Genomic DNA, 20,407 nt, shown 5'->3' with positions numbered 1-20,407 from the left:
TCAGTCGATGATATTTTTAGGACCATTATTAAAGCATTAGCAATTAAATCGGAATAAATAACGCCGGCCCGGGTCGACCGCATCCTTTTGGCCCAGGTTTGGAAAAATTAAAAAAAAGGCATTTAAATGATCAAATAATGCATTAAGTATGAAATTCAACTCTAGGAATTGAAAATGTTAGGTTTTCAGCAGCAGGTGCATACATGTATTTCACAGAAAATATGCAACAATGTGTGTTTTGGTCTCGCTATACCCATTTTACCAACCAGATTTTATACAATCATTGAATTCTTTATCTATAAATAATATTATGTGTTAAATTTTGTTGCGAAGACTAAATGTATCATTGAGAATATATTCTGTAAGTTTCAAAACAAACAATTATATATCAACGAAGAAAACTATAAAAAAAAAAAATTTAAAAAAAAAAAAAAAAAATCGGGTTACAAAGGTGACCCGGCCCGGCCCGACTCAGTTTACCAACTATCAATCCCTTGGACATGAATTATTCGTATTGTATGCTGTATAAATGTACATCTTAACAGATAATATCAAAACATTTTCATCATAATATTTTGTTCCCAAGCTATATCTAATAAAGGAATTTTACAAACGTTTTATTGATAACCTTAGCTAATCAAACGCACCTAAAAGTTTGTTGTTTACAAAATATTGGAGTTATCTGTCCTTGATAGTTCCGTGAACTTACATTGAAATATAGGGTATGCGAACGGAATTGTGGGAAGGAAACCAGAAAGACAGATAAACAGATAGTCAGGTAAGGCAAAAATTAATGTTGTTTAAAGATAAACAGTTAACGTGAAAAATCACTTTGCCTATAGATCTATAGACCAACATATCTGATGAAAGGGGGCGTTCTTTAATAATAGAACGTCATGATGTTTTTACGGTAAAACTAATAAAATAGAGCATTTACTCAGTTATAGTAAACAATGTATGAATTGAAAACTCCAAGAACGTCGTAAATTGTAAGCGATAAGCGATTGATATATATTTTGTTTATGCATTAATGACATGGATTAGATTAAATGTTATCGGAGCGGCGCGGTGGTTATCTTCGACTTAATTATCGAAAAATAATGAGTGGAATCTAACATGTTTGTATTCTAAAGATCCCCCCCCCCCTTCAATGTCACATGCTCGTACATAAATAGATTGTGTGCACTTTCAAGTTAGCGGCCGGGTCAGTGACATGCTTTGGGTTGGTGTAATGTCCCGATAAGTGTTCTGATAGACTGATTACCCGCTGATTTGTGCTACACGAGAAAAGCGAGGTCAACAGGGTACCAGTTTAATAACCTGATGGGCACAGGGGCTAAGCCCGTTTGGGCGCGAACTCTGATACCACAAATAAAGATGTTTATCATACATATATTAATGGTAAAGCAGAGTTTGGATCCAAAACGGGCTTAGCTCCTGTGCTGATGGACAATAATATTCTATCTGTACTAAAGTATAATATCTAAAAAATATATTTTAAGATTTCTTCTGATTAAATGTAGGTTTTTCTTTCATAAAATTATAATCTAATGATTTTGAAAATATTATATGGATTCATCATTTTCAACACGAAAGGTGTGATGTCCTGATAAATTATGGTGTAATATCCTGATGAGACATTTCTACAAGAATGAAGTATATTAGTTTTACGATGTTTTTATGCAGTGAAATATGCACTCAAATCACACACACACACACACACACACACACACACACACACACACACTGTGAAATAAAAGGCATTTAAATGATCAAATAATGCATTAAGTATGAAATTCAACTCTAGGAATTGAAAATGTTAGGTTTTCAGCAGCAGGTGCATACATGTATTTCACAGAAAATATGCAACAATGTGTGTTTTGGTCTCGCTACCCATTTTACCAACCAGATTTTATACAATCATTGAATTCTTTATCGATAAATAATATTATGTGTTAAATTTTGTTGCGAAGACTAAATGTATCATTGAGAATATATTCTGTAAGTTTCAAAACAAACAAATATAGGCCTATATCAACGAAGAAAACTATATAAAAAAAAAAAAAAAAAAAAAATCGGGTTACAAAGGTGACCCGGCCCGGCCCGACCCAGTTTACCAACTATCAATCCCTTGGACATGAATTATTCGTATTGTATGCTGTGTAAATGATTACCGTCAAGCGAAAACCACCCTTAAGTGCATTGTGACGTTTATCGAGAAATCAAGCGGTAAAGTCGACGTCACGTTTTTACGATATGACGGCATGATTTTCTGCAACGTTGTTTTTTCAATCACATGTTAGGCGCTTCCTTGAGAAGTCATGGAACTGTCAGTACGCACTTTAAAACACACAAGTTTCATTTATCTGTTATATATATAATTATTATATATTATATCGGTTTAAGTGTTTAGTATTGATGTTAATTAGTGCTATGCATATACTGGATTTTCGTCGAAAATAAAAAATATAGTTACAGGTATTTCCCTTTCTTCGGGAAATACAGGTAAAATGAAAATCTATAGAAATGAAAATATTTCACCTGACATCCTAAATTTATGTGTGACATATACCAAACAGTCATATTTTTAAACAGACATATTTTTAAAGTAACGTTTATCTGGGTTTACGCCCCCCCCCCCCCTCCCCTATTTGAAATATTAGATCGATACAATATGAATTGCATGTATATAAAACAGTCGTCCGATTGTTGTGCTACCTGTTGGTTTACTTTCTGCGGTGTTTACAAGTTTTACAATATGTACTATTCCTTGATTGTGAACGTACATATGTATCTTACAATGCTGTAAATATGTACAAAATAGCATCGAATCCTAAAAATAACCGATAAAGTTTACCACTGCGTAGCTATACAGCGATACGTTTAGTAATAATTATGTCGCTCACCTTTTGTTCGCACGTAAAAAAAAAATTAAACAATTGTATTTTGGCAACATTAACATGAAATTATAAAATGTTTTGTAAATACTAATTTATTTCCGAAATTAGAAAAAACCAACTTGTAGATTCTGCGTTCTGACCTGTAGCTTTACTCTTTTACACACACATATCTCTCTCGAAAAAAAAAATGCTTGACAAATAATTGAAAATATTTCTAAAAACCCGATGATCAATCAAATTATTGTATTTCACTTATGACGGTTAATAAAATATTTTGTAAATTTTTTAGGATCTAGACAATATCAACAATGAATATTTTCCCATGAAAAATCTTACTAATCAGAACGCAGGTGCGTGTTCTATTAACGAAAACAGTGATGACGGTGAATCAGACGATATGTCAACCGATTTAGAGGCCCGGGTACACATGTTTGGGGAAGGGATTGCCAACTTACCCCATGATCCTTGTACAGAAGATGTGAAATAACGATCTTTAATTGAAAAGGGATGCGGGTGTGCGAAAAACTGTATTTCTACATTTAGTTTTTCAGACATCAGAGAACACGCTATTTCCTTAACTGAGATGACAAAAAATGAAAGACTTTCATATTATGGCGAAGTTTATAAAGATAAAATCTAAATGTAGACAGTCAAAAGATGGAGATTCAATTAGAAAACGTCTTCGATACATTAAGTTTGTCGACACACTTTTTTGATAACACACAGCATTGGCGAGTTTGCATTGAAATCTCTGATACATCATCTGATCACAAATGGGTTGGTTTCAAGAACTCATGGAAATAAACATAGGCGGCCTAAGAATGCATACGGTTTTGATGTTTTGAGGTATGTTCCTCAGTTCATATCTAGTTATGCCGAAGAGCATGGTCTGCCTCAGCCGGCAGCAGTCAACAGGAATATCGGTGTACACATAATTCTACCATGCAGTGAAAGCAAACAGTCCCTGTACAGAATATACGAAGATGTTTGTATCGATAATGACAATACAGCAGTAGGGCTACCGACGTTCAAAGGCATCTGGCAGATTTGCTGTCCAAATATAAAATTCATGTCACCCAAGACTGAAGTATGTCCTATCTGTGAACAACACAAAGATCACATTCAATCGGCCATGACAAAAAAACGACAAGCTAGCTGCTCTGGACAAATATAATCTAATTAAAATCAGATCCTAGGATACGCTCACAATCGCTTACACAGAGTATACGGCGCGGATCTAAGAAGTATGATTTTAATTAGATTGGGTCAAATATAGTGCACATTTGAATGAAGTGAAAGTAGAACGACAGGTACCTTACTATAAATAAAATTCACTAACCACTAAAGTGTGAAAAAATATCTTATAAAATGTATTAAAATACTGTATTACAGCAAGTGTGTTTAAAATCCGTTGTTGTAAATACTGTGATATTTACCGATAATAAGAACTGCATGAGCAACCAGTCCTGGTACAACCAGCTTCGCCGATGTCAACAGAGCTTAACCATGTCCATTTATATACCTTTGATTACTCGCAAGCTGTATACATGAAAGGTGAAGATCTATACGGAACAGTGATCAATCTCATAACTCCTATAAGCAATACAAAATAGATAGTTTGGCAAACACGGACCCCTGTACCGCACCATTTTTGTCAAGTTGGACCTCTCTACTTTGCTACACCTAGAAATATTCAGTTGTTTGGAGTTGCTATAGAACGTAGCTTCTTGATTATTTCTGTGTACTTCCGTTTCTAAATTTAGACAATTTAATATTTTCTGGCGAACAAATAGTATTTAGAAATAGGTTTTGTAAATCACGTAGGTCAACTTCCTAGTAGATGAGGATTCAACACCGGGAAAAACGGAACAGACGCCAAGGTCGCTATTAGCGTAATTTCTATGCTTCATTTTTGTTTTGAGAATTTTGGACTGGGTGAAAAAGAATGCCACCTGCAATGTGATAACGCTTCAAGTTAAAATCCAAATTAAATAATTAAAGATAGTAATGACGAAATAAGAACGATTGTGTAGTTGCACATGTATTATGGGTCTTTCAATTTTTAAAGAAGCATTTTCATTTTACTTTGAATGAGAAAACAAATATAAATTCATGTTGACGTACTTACTTTGTAGAACGCTGAGTGACAAACACCCCCAAATACATTTGCACATGCAAGTCCCATACCATGGCAAAAGCTTAGTGGACGTCGGGTCAGTGATTTTTGGGGGCCCATTTTGGGTCTGAATTTCGGCCCTTTCCCCTCCTAAAAATTGTCAATTTCCCCCCAGTTTAGCTTGCATTTTCCCCAATAATGAAATTATGAAAGGAAAATGTATTCGAAAAAAATAAACGTTCGATGTGAATTATATACACAAGACTTACATGTAACAAAGTGTTATGGGAATGATGATTTGGATAGAATAGTTGAAAATTTTAGAAGGTTAAAGAAAATTAGATGTGTAAAATAAAGATGATATAATGTTTGATATGATTTTAAAACTTATTTACGATAAAATTGATTTTTTCCAGTTCGACTAAAATGTCAACTATTTTCCCCAATTTGAAAGCCACAGGACCCATGTAAAAATGTAGAAAAATCACTGCGGGTTTGTTTACTTAAAAAATTATACAGAAGGTCAGAGGTTGAATCTTGAATCAGTTAGCATCCGTAGTCAGAAAAAGCGGGACATCTATTAACGAAGTGGTTGTATTCGGTGGTGCTGATGGAGAATGGCTGGACTGGAAAACATTCACATCCAATTATTTCATTCCCTTCAAGGGTATTAGAAAATTCAGACACTTTGTTTTCCAAGCAGATAAGCCAGGTAGAATACGCTATTTAAAAGAACGTTGGGTGTTATTTTTTTTTCACATAAGAAATGGATTGTAACAAGTCTGATTTATTATGTTACCACATATCGATTTTTCGGCTGTTACATGTAACACCAATCCTGAAAGGGGATACATTGTAGTTGGGTGATATGTGTGGATGTTGGGGGGAGGGGGTTGCGGCGACTACGGTATAATTCGCTGACTTGCCATCTCAACAAAAAAATTCAAACCTTAATCATTTTCAAACAAGGTACTGGTACATGTATATATAATATCCTCTCTGAATTAAACTCTTATCAATGATTTACATTTCTCCTATATATTGTGCACATTCTTCTACCGGTATTGCTGTAGCTAAAGAAGTGCCAGACTCACCCGGAACAGAACTAAAACTGCTGCAAGAAGGCGTGGATATAGATGCCACCCTTCCTCCAAGCCATTCCGGCAGTTGGTTTAACCAGAGAGAGAATGCAATACCTGTTTAAATTTATTAGACCTATTGTCAGGGCCCCGTATAAGGACGTAGTCGCCCCCTCTCCCGACACCCAGGGAGAATAAAAGACTATAAAAACTAGCCTATTTTGAATCTGTCATAATCTAAATAATTGTTTGAATGTTGATAAATGTATACCTATATATCAGATGATAAAAAAAAAATTCAGACTCATGTATTTTGATTACGTTTGAAATAGTAACAAAACGTAACAAAATACAACGTAAATTTCCAAAAATCATGACGTCAAACGACTCGATGCAAGTTTTTACCAAGTTTGATGGGGATTTTAAGGTCATTATCATTGGGCTGTAACGTAATGTTACATATCAACAGAAAGAGGAGAAATTCTTCTATCTAAAACATTTAAAAGGTGAAAAAGTGATATTTTTCACTTAAGGGTGGTTTTTGCTTGACGGTAATCAAATGTACATCTTAACAGATAATATCAAAACATTTTCATCATAATATTTTGTTCCCAAGCTATATCTAATAAAGGAATTTTACAAACGTTTTATTGATAACCTTAGCTAATCAAACGCACCTAAAAGTTTGTTGTTTACAAAATATTGGAGTTACCAGTCCTTGATAGTTCCGTGAATTTACATTGAAATATAGGGTATGCGAACGGAATTGTGGGAAGGAAACCAGAAAGACAGATAAACAGATAGTCAGGTAAGGCAAAAATTAATGTTGTTTACAGTTAACGTGAAAAATCACTTTGCCTATAGATATTAACATGCAACTGCAAAATACTGAATTCTCTAAACGTGGAAAATTGCTATTTTACAGTAAAATTAGAAAGAACTATGAATTACAAGACTATTTGAAATTTCCAATTGCGAAAGTAGTACGCTCTAGATTAACAAAACTAAGAATATCTGCCCACCCTTTAGAAATTGAAACTGGGAGATATTCAAAACCATGTATTCCAAAAGAATGTCGTTTTTGTCAGTTTTGTAAAACTACTGTTGAAGATGAGTTACATTTTTTATATGACTGCTTCATGTATAAAGATATAAGAAAGAAATATTACCCTTTGAACATCTACAATGCAGATGATGATATATCAAAGGAAAACCATTGTAAAGTGCTATGCAATCCTGTCAATGTAGTTCATGCTAGAAGGTTTTGTGAATTTTTACATGAATGTTTTGAATTGCGCACCAAAAGTAGAGTGCTATAACTACATTTAATTTATGTAATATGCAATACTAAATTGCATACATAGTCTAATATCACAGGTACATATCAAATATATACTTGTATTTACATATATGTAAATGAACTGTTAGTAATTAGTTTATTGCCATTATATATCTCATATTGTGTAACATGATTGTATGCCAACATGCTTGGTGAATCAATAAATAATTGAATTGAATTGATGAAAGGGGGCGTTCTTTAATAATAGAACATCATGATGTTTTTACGGTAAAACTAATAAAACAGAGCATTTACTCAGTTAGTAAACAATGTATGAATTGAAAACTCCAAGAACGTCGTAAATTGTAAGCGATTGATATATATTTTGTTTATGCATTAAAGGACACATCTCATGTTTTCAAAGTATACAGAATTATATGCATTTTGTCTTCCTTATGCTTATAGAAATTAATTGTAATAGTTCGTTCACTGAAGTATTGCGATAATTAGCCACAATATGGACTTAAATCTAAGCCCCGATTTCAAAAAGCCTAGTTAATTAGATAGGTAGTCACGTGGTACAGTGACGTCATATGCGACCTTCGTCGATCAACTTGTTGTAATAGTAGTGTTAGATATTTTTAAAAACTCGGGTTTTAGGGGCCTAATTTATTTACCATGGATAACATTTATTTCGATGTTGACAAATTTCCCGAGTCTTATATCTTTTAGCCACCAGTGCATACAAATAGCGACCCAAATGTAGCGAGGAAAGCGAGTATGAAATCTGCATAAATTTGCGAGTAAATAATGTTTACATGGGATCACTGTCTAAACACTATTTGGTAATGCCATTTCTGTAAACAACTGTAATTAGCGTTGTTGCTTTTCTAAAATAAACAGAGCAATTATTATTAAATTTATTTTTGGAGAAGTTAGATAGGCTTAAATTATAATACGATTACGTACATGTAGCATTGACAACTAGGCCTACCGTCACGGGTGCATTTCGGGAAAAAAAATAATAATAAAAATGATCAAAGTTATTGTGAAAATCACAATACTTTTAAATTATATTATTCAAGCTCAATTTTATTAATCATTATTTTTTGTTATCTACACATCGTTACTTAGGAAGTGGGAGCGCGGCGTGCTGTTGTTGTAAACACGTACGCGTTCCTTTAAAAAAAAAAAATGAAAGCATTATAATTCAATTCAAAGTTGGGAAATATCATATTTTATTATTTATAATTGAAAGTTCTATTATCTTTTATCTTTAAATTTCTTTTTTAAAACTACCAGTTGGTAGACACTGCTAGCAAAGTTCTGCCTATATGGTGTTACAAGGTGAAGGTCAGTTGGTGCGAGTGTGTATTGAATTTGAGAGCAGAACGGAAAGCATATGCGGTAGGCCTATATGTAACAGTGCGAAGCTTCGATAGAACCATTTTCTCGCAGTTTATATACGTCTTTGTCCAAGAGCTTGTTTGAAAAAGTATAGGGACAAATTCTACTGGGTTTTTTTTTTTATGGCAGAGTCGTTGTGCCAACAAAAAATATTCACGTCTTGTCCCTCATACCTTCCTTCGAAAATTGAAAAAAACACAGTCCAAATCATCTCTACTGACAGCAAGTACACCCTTAAACGGCACACAACACCCCAATGCAGTGTTATTTACAAGCCGTTAATGTGATAATTGTTTGTTTGTCAATTAAATCTAATCGGTTTATGAAATGGCTAACAAATGTTTTCAAATCTTCTCGCTCGAGGTCGCATATGACGTCACAGATAATGGCGCGTAAAATATCGAAGAAAATATGCATATCGCAAGATTTGAATTTCATCGCAATCAAACTCGAAAACTACGCAAACTGTTTCTTTTAAAACACATGTAAAGTAGTTTTAGGCATGAAATGAATTAATTTTGCTGAAAAAATTAAAAAGTTTAAAAACACGAGATGTGTCCTTTAATGACATGGATTAGATTAAATGTTATCGGAGCGGCGCGGTGGTTATCTTCGACTTAGTTATCGAAAAATAATGAGTGGAATCTAACATGTTTGTATGACATTACGAAATACTACGCTGGGATGGAATGCCTATTCTTGAGATGAACTGATATACCAGCTAAATTCTAAAGACCCCCCCCCCCCCTTCAATGTCACATGCTCGTACATAAATAGATTGTGTGCACTTTCAAGTTAGCGGCCGGGTCAGTGACATGCTTTGGGTTGGTGTAATGTCCCGATAAGTGTTCTGATAGACTGATTACCCGCTGATTTGTGCTACACGAGAAAAGCGAGGTCAACAGGGTACCAGTTTAACAACCTGATGGGCACAGGGACTAAGCCCGTTTGGGCGCGAACTCTGATACCACAAATAAAGATGTTTATCATACATATATTAATGGTAAAGCAGAGTTTGGATCCAAAACGGGCTTAGCTCCTGTGCTGATGGACAATAATATTCTATCTGTACTAAAGTATAATATCTAAAAAATATATATTTTAAGATTTCTTCTGATTAAATGTAGGTTTTTCTTTCATAAAATTATAATCTAATGGTTTTGAAAATATTATATGGATTCATCATTTTCAACACGAAAGGTGTGATGTCCTGATAAATTATGGTGTAATATTCTGATGAGGTATTTCTACAAGAATGATGTGTGTGTGTGTGTGTGTATGTATATATATATATATATATATATATAAAGCAATTATATATTAGGGAAGTCGTTGTGGCCGAGTGGACTTACGCACTGGTTTGACAATCTTGCTAGGCGGTGGGTGCCGTACGTCGCTGGTTCGACCCCGGGCTGGGGCGAAAATTTTCAGTACCTAGTTGTGATTATTTAGTGCTTTATATATATATATAATATATATATATGTACATGTATATATTATACTTTAGCGCAGATATAATTATTGCCCATCAGGTCAATCAGGACATTAATTTACATTTGTCAGGAAATTACACGGACCCAGATGCCAGTCACTCGTGTCAGTATTGGCAGTGGTTCTGTCATGGGGAAAACATTAGTATACAACACCTTTTTGGCACTCGGGCTTCCGTGGCGATATATTGATTGATTGGATATTGTTTAACGTCCCTCTTGAGAATTTTTTACTCTTATGGAGACGTCACCATTACCCACAGGGCTGCAAAATTTAGGCCTATGATCGGCGCTTACGGACTTTGAGCAGGGAGGGGTCTTTATCGTGCCACACCTGCTGTGACACGGGACCTCGGTTTTTACGGTCTCATCCGAAGGACCGCCACATTTAGTCGCTTCTTACGACAAGCAAGGGGTACTGATGACCTATTCTAACCCAGATCCCCGGGGGTGGGGTACTGAGGACCTATTCTAACCCGTATCCATACGGGAATGGCGATAATAAGACGGCTTTTATGTTATAAATGTATTGAGGAAAGTTAAATAGGTGCTTTGTAAGCGAAGTCCAAATATTGATGTCCGTTGAGATTTCCTATTACATTACAACGCTACTGCACAGAAACATAGAAATGTTACGGAATTCCCGAAAAAGAACAAGTCACAGAGCTAAGCTCCCCCCCCCCCCCCCCACTTCTGCCGCCGTATTCACCAGATCTGAGTCCCTGTGACTTCTTCGTAAACCGAAACTAAAACAGCATATGCTGAGACTTGAACCATGAGTAAAGGTTAACGGAGAATACTAATCATAATCCTCAAACACACACGTTATGATCTCATCACCCAACCAAAAGAAACAAGTCAGAATTTTGGAACATCACTTTCCAGAGTTTGAGGAGAAAAGGGAAACTTCTAGAAACAATCATAAAATCTACGGATCCAGAGGTTATAATTGGAACTGAAACTTGGTTAGACCCATCCATCAAAGCATGTGAAATATTTCCCTACTACTATCAGTATGAAGTGGAAAGAACAGAAGATCTACATTGAGGCGTTTTAATTGCAGCCAAAAAGCAACTTCAACTGGGGAACATCATATAAAGCAAACACATAAAAATTATAAGAAGTAGTATAAGTTTATAAGATTGTAGTTGCGTTCTATTGACCACCAGATAAGACAGACAATGAATACCTAGACACTGTGAAACAAGAAATTGTGCTAGCACCATAAAAAAAACCCACAACAACAACAACAGAGATATACTCATAATTGGCGGAGACTTCCACCTACCTGATATCAACTAGGAGGAACAAACCATCACCAACAGACAAGACTCCGTGATGACCAACAGACAAGACTCCGTGATGACCAACCAAACATTCCTTGAAATTGTAGCAGACAACGGGCTAGAATATATGGTCGATTTTCCAACAAGGAAAGACAACATATTGGATTTAATGTTACTTTCACATCCCGCATACAAACTCAGATGCAAATCACTGTCATCAATTGGAACAGCGACCACGACATCGTACTACTGGACCATTCAAGCCAAAACTAGTGAAAAATAAACTTATGGAAAAAGACAGATATTCACAAAATAAAAGAAGACCTTAACAATTCGGAAAAAAACTGTCGCATTATCATGCAACGAAAAACTGAATCACTTTGGCAAGCATTAAGAAAACGCTGTCCAAACAAAAAGAAGAAATACACACCCTTGGATAAACACAACCATCAGCGCAAGATCAACCGGAAACAGAAAGCACACAAGAAAGCAAGGCAAACTAAGAAAAAAATGGACGAAGATAGGTATAAAGGCTGAAGCAAGAAGTGGAATACGAAATGATTCCAATGTTATATATTGCAATTGTTTTGATTGGACAAAAATAAATCTAAACGAGAATTTACATATCAATAAATCCAAAAACGCTATGTATACATATGCGCCTAAAACAAATTCGAGGGCTGTTCAATATGTAATGTGTATTGTACGATATCTCAAAAGCATTCGACTCAAATAGTGAAATGAGCAAATACTACAAAGTGGGAACATGGTTCCTCTCACAGTTTTCAAGCTAAGGCGTTTTTAGCTCACCTGATCCGAAGGCTCAAGTGAGATTTTCTGATAAAAATTTGTCCGTTGTCTGTCGTCGGTGTCGGCGTAAACTTTCCACATTTTCACCTTCTTCTCCAGAACCACTGGCCCAAATGTGTACCTTTTCCTTCTTAAGGGGGGGGGGGTCCCCAAATGGCAAAAGTAATAATTTTTGTTTTCAAAACTGCATCCAGAGTGCAAACTCCGCAACCTCTTCTCTAGGCCCGCCACTGCCTTAGAGTTATATAACATGACTTTCGGTGGGGAGGGGGTGGGGTGGTGCTACAATTCTCAAGAACCTAGATAAAGTGAAATCTTAATATTCAACAGACCAACCTTTTATTTATCGAAAACAGCAAAAACTTCACAGGTCATTTATCTTTAGTCTTGACATTTCGTACGTGGTTTTCCGACTGATGCTTGAACATTCTATGAGCCTGATGGTGAACGGAGGTTCTATATTAATCTCCTGCCGCCATCTCTCTCTCTCTCTCTCTCCTCTCTCTCTCTCTCTCTCTCCCCTCAACCTTTTATACCCTAACACAACATAGCATGCGTAATAGTAATTCATTTTTTCAGAAGCCAATATGCCAGCGGGACCGATGTCGGATGTTCCCCCCGGATTCACTGGAGAGAGTAATCCAGATGTTTTTAACATCAATGCGAGACCGAAAGTCACAGAGAAGAAACCTGGTCAACTTCCAGAACATATGATAAAGCAGTTTTTCGAAGATGTACGTATACGTATGTTATCAGGGGCGGATCCAGGAATTGTGGTTACGGGGAGCGCCACTTTATGAGGCAGGGGGTCTGAATTTTATAGGACTTGAAATATGTCTCCTATTAGGCATTTGTACTATTTTCTATCACTTTTAATAAGGTGAAATTAATAAAATGACGCAAATTTAAAGGGTATTTGGGAAAAAAATAAGTTCTCCTAATAAAGTAATTCAAGAAATCAAAAGATTTTGCCATTTCTCCGTGAGTGGAAGAAATTATTGCTTCTTTTATCGTTTAGTACATTTTTCTGAACAAGAATACCACGATTTACCTTATATTTGAAAATTTTAGGGGAGGGGGGTGTGTGGCTGCGCCTCCCCCCTCCTTAGATCCGCCACTGATTATTTATTTCAGTTAAATGACAACACCTCTTTATGATACTCTGCATTTTGTAGTGAAATAGGATTTGAGGATCATTTAGCCACAGTTCCATTAGACCCAACCGTAAAATTCATTTCTGCATCATGGATATATCAATGTACATTCATTTACTTTCGGAATCTCTCTCTCTCTCTCTCTCTCTCTCTCTCTCTCTCAATATATATATATATATATATATATATATATATATATATATATACACACATAAGATGTGCATGTCATTTTTGAAAATACATGCAGTCTCCTTTTTAGGGTGGTGATGCGTCCCTTTAAGATATGATCTTCTGATTATTATGCCCAAGACAAAAACTTAATAGTGGTAACGGTTTGTGAAATACTGAGGATATGATCTTTCCGTATTTCAGTTCTTTTGAGATGTTGAAAGCCATGTCCGTTGATGGCTATCCATCACACCTTCGCAGAAAATTGAAGCATATCTTAAATGTCGCTTGATTTTACAATGCGTAATTTTCTTACAGTGTAGCCTTGGTTAGGTTTTGACATCTGATATAAGCGGTTTCAATATCCAGGTTAAGTGTGATAAGCGGTCTCAATTGTATTTACAGAGTTCTTCAGGCGGAGTTTTCAAGGACTTGCATGCTATCTTGTCCTACTTTTTTTTTTTTTTTTTACAATTACGATAAATTAAACAACTTTGCAGTCAGGTGTATATAGTATTCAAATACAGAAACAAATGGCATCGGAACATTGGCGAAATTTTGGAGCTGTAAAAAATTCAATTGACGTGTTTCATGGCTATTCAGGGGAGTGCCATCCGGAAATATTCAACCTGTCAGCAAAACCTATCGTGCGGGATGAAAAAATAGGACAACTTCCGGATGAGATGGTCCGAAAGTTCTTCGAAGATGTGTGTTTTGTATTTCAAAATACTGAATTTGGATAGTCAGGACATTTAAGAAATTGATTGCTTTTGCTACAGAAATCGGCAATTTTGAGTGTATTCTTCAAAAAGGGGTGCTAATTCTCTACTTTGTTATATTTACAAATCATTGATTGATTGCATCTTGTTTAACGTCTCTCTCGATAATTTTTAATTCTTTTGGAGAGGTCACCAATACCGGTGAAGGACTTCAAATCAGGCCTATGCTCGGCGCTTACGGCCATTGAACAATGATGGTTCTTTAGCGTGCCACACCTACCGTGACTCGGGACATCCGTTGTTAAGGTCCTCCGAGGACCTGTGACATTCACACCTGATGCCGAGCGTTTGGCGATGGAACTGTCACTACTTGTTTTAAGGACTTAGGTCTGTCGCGGCCGGGACTCGGAACTCCGACCTTCCGCATTCGGGGCGAACGCTCTACCTCTAGACCACCGCGGCGGTTTTACTTACAAATGAAGATATATATGGTTTACATTATTGTGGTAAAGAACTTCCACTTTATTTCAATGTATAGGACAACGTTAACCACACAATGCTATATGAAGTGTTAAAGGTTTAAGACATGTCTATATTTTAAATTAAGGGTTACGTGATTGTAAAGGATTTCTTTACAAAAGAAGAACTAGAACCATGTAAAAAAGCTATTGAACGCTTCGTAGACCTACTGGCTCAGAAGCTGTACGAATCGGGAAAAATTAAAGGTAAGATACCTTCCTCTCAGTATAGATAAAACATAACACTCCTACTCTTATTCTATGCTAATAAAAGGAGAAGTACTACTATAAAGTTTTAAAAACAGTCTCTAATGAATATTATTACAGAGTTGTACAGCGAGTACGGATTTTTTGAACGTTTGACGAAAATCGAAAAGGACTTTCCAGGAGCTAACATAGTTTTGCACAAATATGGAGTTCTGCCACAGGTAATAAAGAAAACAAAAAGGAAAAGTTTCGGGGTTTCTTTTTAAAATCTGCTTAAATGTTGAAGTATAAATCACAAAATAAGTGTCAAACACTTTGTATTAAAACATGCCTTACAATGACACGAGACTCAGTATATTCTTATTTGGTATGTCATTGTAAGGCATTTAAAGAACTTTGGACCAGTGAGCGTTTGTTAAACGTTGTGGAGCAGCTGATTGGTCCAGACATTGCGGGACACCCGGTCTGGAACCTGCGCACTAAGACACCTCAAAACGAAGCTACTACCGTTCCTTGGCATCAAGGTACTAACTGAAAGGAAATGGTGGTCAGAATAATATAAATCGATAACTAAAAGAGTTTTGAAACTAAGTTCATACATGGCGTTCAGAAGTGTTGAAATACACAGACGTTCTTGATTAATAGACATTTGTTTCAGACACTGCTTATTTAGACCAAGATTCCTACACAGTTTTACAACCCACAGCATGGATTCCTCTTCTAGACGCCAATGTGGACAATGGCTGTATGCAGGTACATGAAAACTTGTCGAAATGAGAATTTACTTTAAAACCTTATATTACAAAGACGAAACACTAGCTTTTTAAAAAATAAATAAAATTTACACTTTAGGTTGCACACAGAGGCCATAAGACTGGTAAAGTGGCTCGCCATCAGTGTTGTTATGGGACGACATGGTATGTCATGCTGGAGGAGGAGGAGATGGCAAAAACATTGGGTAATCGTTGAGTAGTCATCAGAGAGAAAAAATATTGGTTCAACTGGGTTATTGAAATATCAAATATGAAATTTGTATTTATTTAACAGAGGTCGATTTGGAAAAGGACATTATTACATGCCCTGTTCCATATGGGGGTATGCTACTGCTGAATAATATGATCCCTCACCGAAGGTAAATTTGTATACCATGTATAATTGTAAATCTAATACCCTATAGCTAGGTGCAATTTCTTAAAATTATGAATTGCTTGTGTGACTATGTAAATTTACAGAGGAATACGATTTAATTTAATGTCATGATTTATTTCAGTTTGCCCAACATGTCCAATAGGATCCGTTGGAGTATGGATCTCCGCTGGCAGAAACCTGATCATCCAGCCGGATTTTACGGAATGAAGGACCATCTGCTCTTTCGAACGTCCAAGGATCCGGACTACAAGATCGATTGGACAGGATTTGAAGGGGATGACCGCTGGGCTAAACAAAAGGAATCAGTCAAAGACCTACAAGACTTACTTCCGGTAAAGATAAATACTGGTATAGCTTGGAGTTGCACAGTAACAAGTACTATCATATATTCGAGAATATATTAAAGGGACATGGACACGATTTGAGCTGAAAATTTTCAAATTTTACTTATTGATTTTTAATGTTTAGAATGCTTAACTAAGGTATTACTAATGATCAGCAAATATTTGAATGTCAGTATTCAAGGTACATGGGAGATACAGAGGTCACAAGTCCTTGTTATGTAAACAAGGATCTGCCATGTTTTTGTTTACATAGAGGTTAAATAAACTAGTTAAAGTTTCGTTTAAAGCAGATTTTTTTTCAATTTATAAGTGAATTCTTAACACAATTAAATATCTTCTAGTGTTTGACACATCTCATTTTGTTTTAAACACACTATTTTCTATCAAACAGTCTAATGTAAACAAAACCATGACAGAGCCTTGTTTACATAACAAAGAATTGAGTGCTGTATCTCACTTATGACTCAACAACTGATATTCAAATTTGGTTGACCATAAGAAATACTTTAGTTAAGCATTGTAAACAATAAAATTTGAAAAATAAAATTTGAAAATTTTCAGTTCATATTTTAAGGGTTTCGATGCCAGTGATCATTGCTATAAATTTGATCTATTATAGACAGGTTAAATCTTTGTAGAGAAGTTTGATATTATGTGCTTAATTCTGACATAGTCTCCTACATAGATTTCTTTTCCCTTGTTACTTAGATACGTTAATATACCTGTGTATTATTACTACAGTAACTTTGATACGTTAATATACCTGTGTATTACTACAGTAACTTTGATACGTTAATATACCTGTGTATTATTACTACAGTAACTTTGATACGTTAATATACCTGTGTATTATTACAGTAACTTTGATACGTTAATATACCTGTGTATTATTACTACAGTAACTTTGATACGTTAATATACCTGTGTATTACTACAGTAACTTTGATACGTTAATATACCTGTGTATTATTACTACAGTAACTTTGATACGTTAATATACCTGTGTATTATTACAGTAACTTTGATACGTTAATATACCTGTGTATTACTACTACAGTAACTTAGATACGTTAATATACCTGTGTATTATTACAGTAACTTTGATACGTTAATATACCTGTGTATTATTACAGTAACTTTGATACGTTAATATACCTGTGTATTACTACAGTAACTTTGATACGTTAATATACCTGTGTATTATTACTACAGTAACTTTGATACGTTAATATACCTGTGTATTACTACAGTAACTTTGATACGTTAATATACCTGTGTATTACTACAGTAACTTTGATACGTTAATATACCTGTGTATTATTACAGTAACTTTGATACGTTAATATACCTGTGTATTATTACAGTAACTTTGATACGTTAATATACCTGTGTATTATTACAGTAACTTTGATACGTTAATATACCTGTGTATTATTACAGTAACTTTGATACGTTAATATACCTGTGTATTACTACAGTAACTTTGATACGTTAATATACCTGTGTATTATTACTACAGTAACTTAGATACGTTAATATACCTGTGTATTATTACAGTAACTTTGATACGTTAATATACCTGTGTATTATTACAGTAACTTTGATACGTTAATATACCTGTGTATTATTACAGTAACTTTGATACGTTAATATACCTGTGTATTATTACTACAGTAACTTTGATACGTTAATATACCTGTGTATTACTACAGTAACTTTGATACGTTAATATACCTGTGTATTATTACAGTAACTTTGATACGTTAATATACCTGTGTATTATTACAGTAACTTTGATACGTTAATATACCTGTGTATTACTACAGTAACTTTGATACGTTAATATACCTGTGTATTATTACTACAGTAACTTTGATACGTTAATATACCTGTGTATTATTACTACAGTAACTTTCATACGTTAATATACCTGTGTATTATTACTACAGTAACTTTGATACGTTAATATACCTGTGTATTACTACAGTAACTTTGATACGTTAATATACCTGTGTATTATTACTACAGTAACTTTGATACGTTAATATACCTGTGTATTATTACAGTAACTTTGATACGTTAATATAACTGTGTATTACTACAGTAACTTTGATACGTTAATATACCTGTGTATTATTACAGTAACTTTGATACGTTAATATACCTGTGTATTATTACAGTAACTTTGATACGTTAATATACCTGTGTATTACTACAGTAACTTTGATACGTTAATATACCTGTGTATTACTACAGTAACTTTGATACGTTAATATACCTGTGTATTATTACAGTAACTTTGATACGTTAATATACCTGTGTATTATTACAGTAACTTTGATACGTTAATATACCTGTGTATTACTACAGTAACTTTGATACGTTAATATACCTGTGTATTTCTACAGTAACTTTGATACGTTAATATACCTGTGTATTATTACTACAGTAACTTTGATACGTTAATATACCTGTGTATTATTACTACAGTAACTTTGATACGTTAATATACCTGTGTATTATTACAGTAACTTAGATACGTTAATATACCTGTGTATTACTACAGTAACTTTGATACGTTAATATACCTGTGTATTTCTACAGTAACTTTGATACGTTAATATACCTGTGTATTATTACTACAGTAACTTAGATACGTTAATATACCTGTGTATTTGAATTCAGTTGAAATACAACTATAACTAGACATCCCTCTGTTGCTTTACAGAATGTAGAGGACGCCGATTTTGACACCACTATTCAGGGTCCGTGGATGAAGAAATGGGACCTCGTTCATCACAACCAACATACAGCAAAACTTAATGATAAAGACCAGACATCATGGCATTCACAGGTCAAGGCTTAGCATCATGTGGACATTGACTTCAGTTTGTGATAACGTTTGAAGATATTGCTTTCTGGCAATGTCCATGCGTGATTCAACCAAATATGTACAAGTCTAATTATTATTTTTTTTTTTTTTACATCAAATGACAAAAATGTCAACGGAGCATATTATATTATATATCCAACATTTATTCGTACCAACATTTTCCATGTGTATTCATATTTCATTCATCATTCAGTATTTTTATGATGGAGATGTGAAAAAAGATATTGGTTCATAGAATGTGATGAATTTCGGAATTAATTTATATACACTGTACATGTATAGCAATGTATAACATATTTTCCTACCAAAATTTTTAACAATTTTGTTTTCTCTTTTTCACTTCACTCAGTTCTGCTTAGTGTAATGTGTGTTAACCTATACCTAGTGAAATCCAAGAGTTGTGTGTGTAATGTGTGTTAACCTATACCTAGTGAAATCCAAGAGTTGTGGAACAGGCAAACTTGTGGAGTGTGAGTGCGTTCAGAACCCATTACATCATCTCTTGATCGTGAACACTTCCACATAGCCATTTTCTAAAGAACGGCACAAATAATTGAAAATAAATACAAGTCATCAGTTTATATACCCCATAGAAATAAGTAAAGCATGACTGAAACATCCGTCGACATCTTGTCAATCATACTATTTGCGAGGTGACATTACATGTAATTTTACGTGTATTTAAAGTCGAACATGACATTATATTCGTGTCAAGTTAGGCAATAGGATATTTTCGAGTTCTTCCGTTCCGTACGTATTTTGTGTTTTAGAATCTGCCAAAGTCACGTGATTGGCGATTTTTTAGGCATGTTCAGCTAATAATGAGACAATTTCGTTCATTTATTTTACTCACTGGTTTTGATACCGAATTTGAGAATCGGTGTCATT

At 34.7% G+C, this 20,407-nt stretch overlaps 1 protein-coding gene across 2 annotated transcripts; it reads left to right on the top strand.

Annotated features, from left to right (window-relative positions):
* The first annotated feature begins 652 nt into the window (after nt 1-652).
* Nucleotides 653-19,829, top strand: LOC125652379 (uncharacterized). 2 transcript variants are annotated; one of them, XM_048881561.2, is made up of 11 exons: nt 653-778; nt 6,847-6,903; nt 12,947-13,101; nt 15,016-15,133; nt 15,254-15,354; nt 15,516-15,657; nt 15,792-15,886; nt 15,986-16,091; nt 16,181-16,265; nt 16,404-16,614; nt 19,355-19,829. In XM_048881561.2, the coding sequence occupies exons 3-11, from the start codon at nt 12,955-12,957 to the stop codon at nt 19,490-19,492; spliced, it is 1,143 nt and encodes a 380-aa protein (XP_048737518.1). In that variant the 5' UTR covers nt 653-778; nt 6,847-6,903; nt 12,947-12,954; the 3' UTR covers nt 19,493-19,829. The 2 variants fall into 2 exon arrangements, with proteins under 2 accessions (XP_048737518.1, XP_056020947.1); XM_056164972.1 differs by lacking the exon at nt 653-778 and adding an exon at nt 5,041-5,113.
* The last annotated feature ends 578 nt before the right edge of the window (nt 19,830-20,407 follow it).

The sequence above is a fragment of the Ostrea edulis genome, chromosome 5, assembly GCF_947568905.1.
Source record: "Ostrea edulis chromosome 5, xbOstEdul1.1, whole genome shotgun sequence".
Lineage (NCBI taxonomy): Eukaryota > Metazoa > Mollusca > Bivalvia > Ostreida > Ostreidae > Ostrea > Ostrea edulis.
Note: the sequence above shows the minus strand (reverse complement) of the source record. Positions and strands in the feature narration are given on the sequence as shown.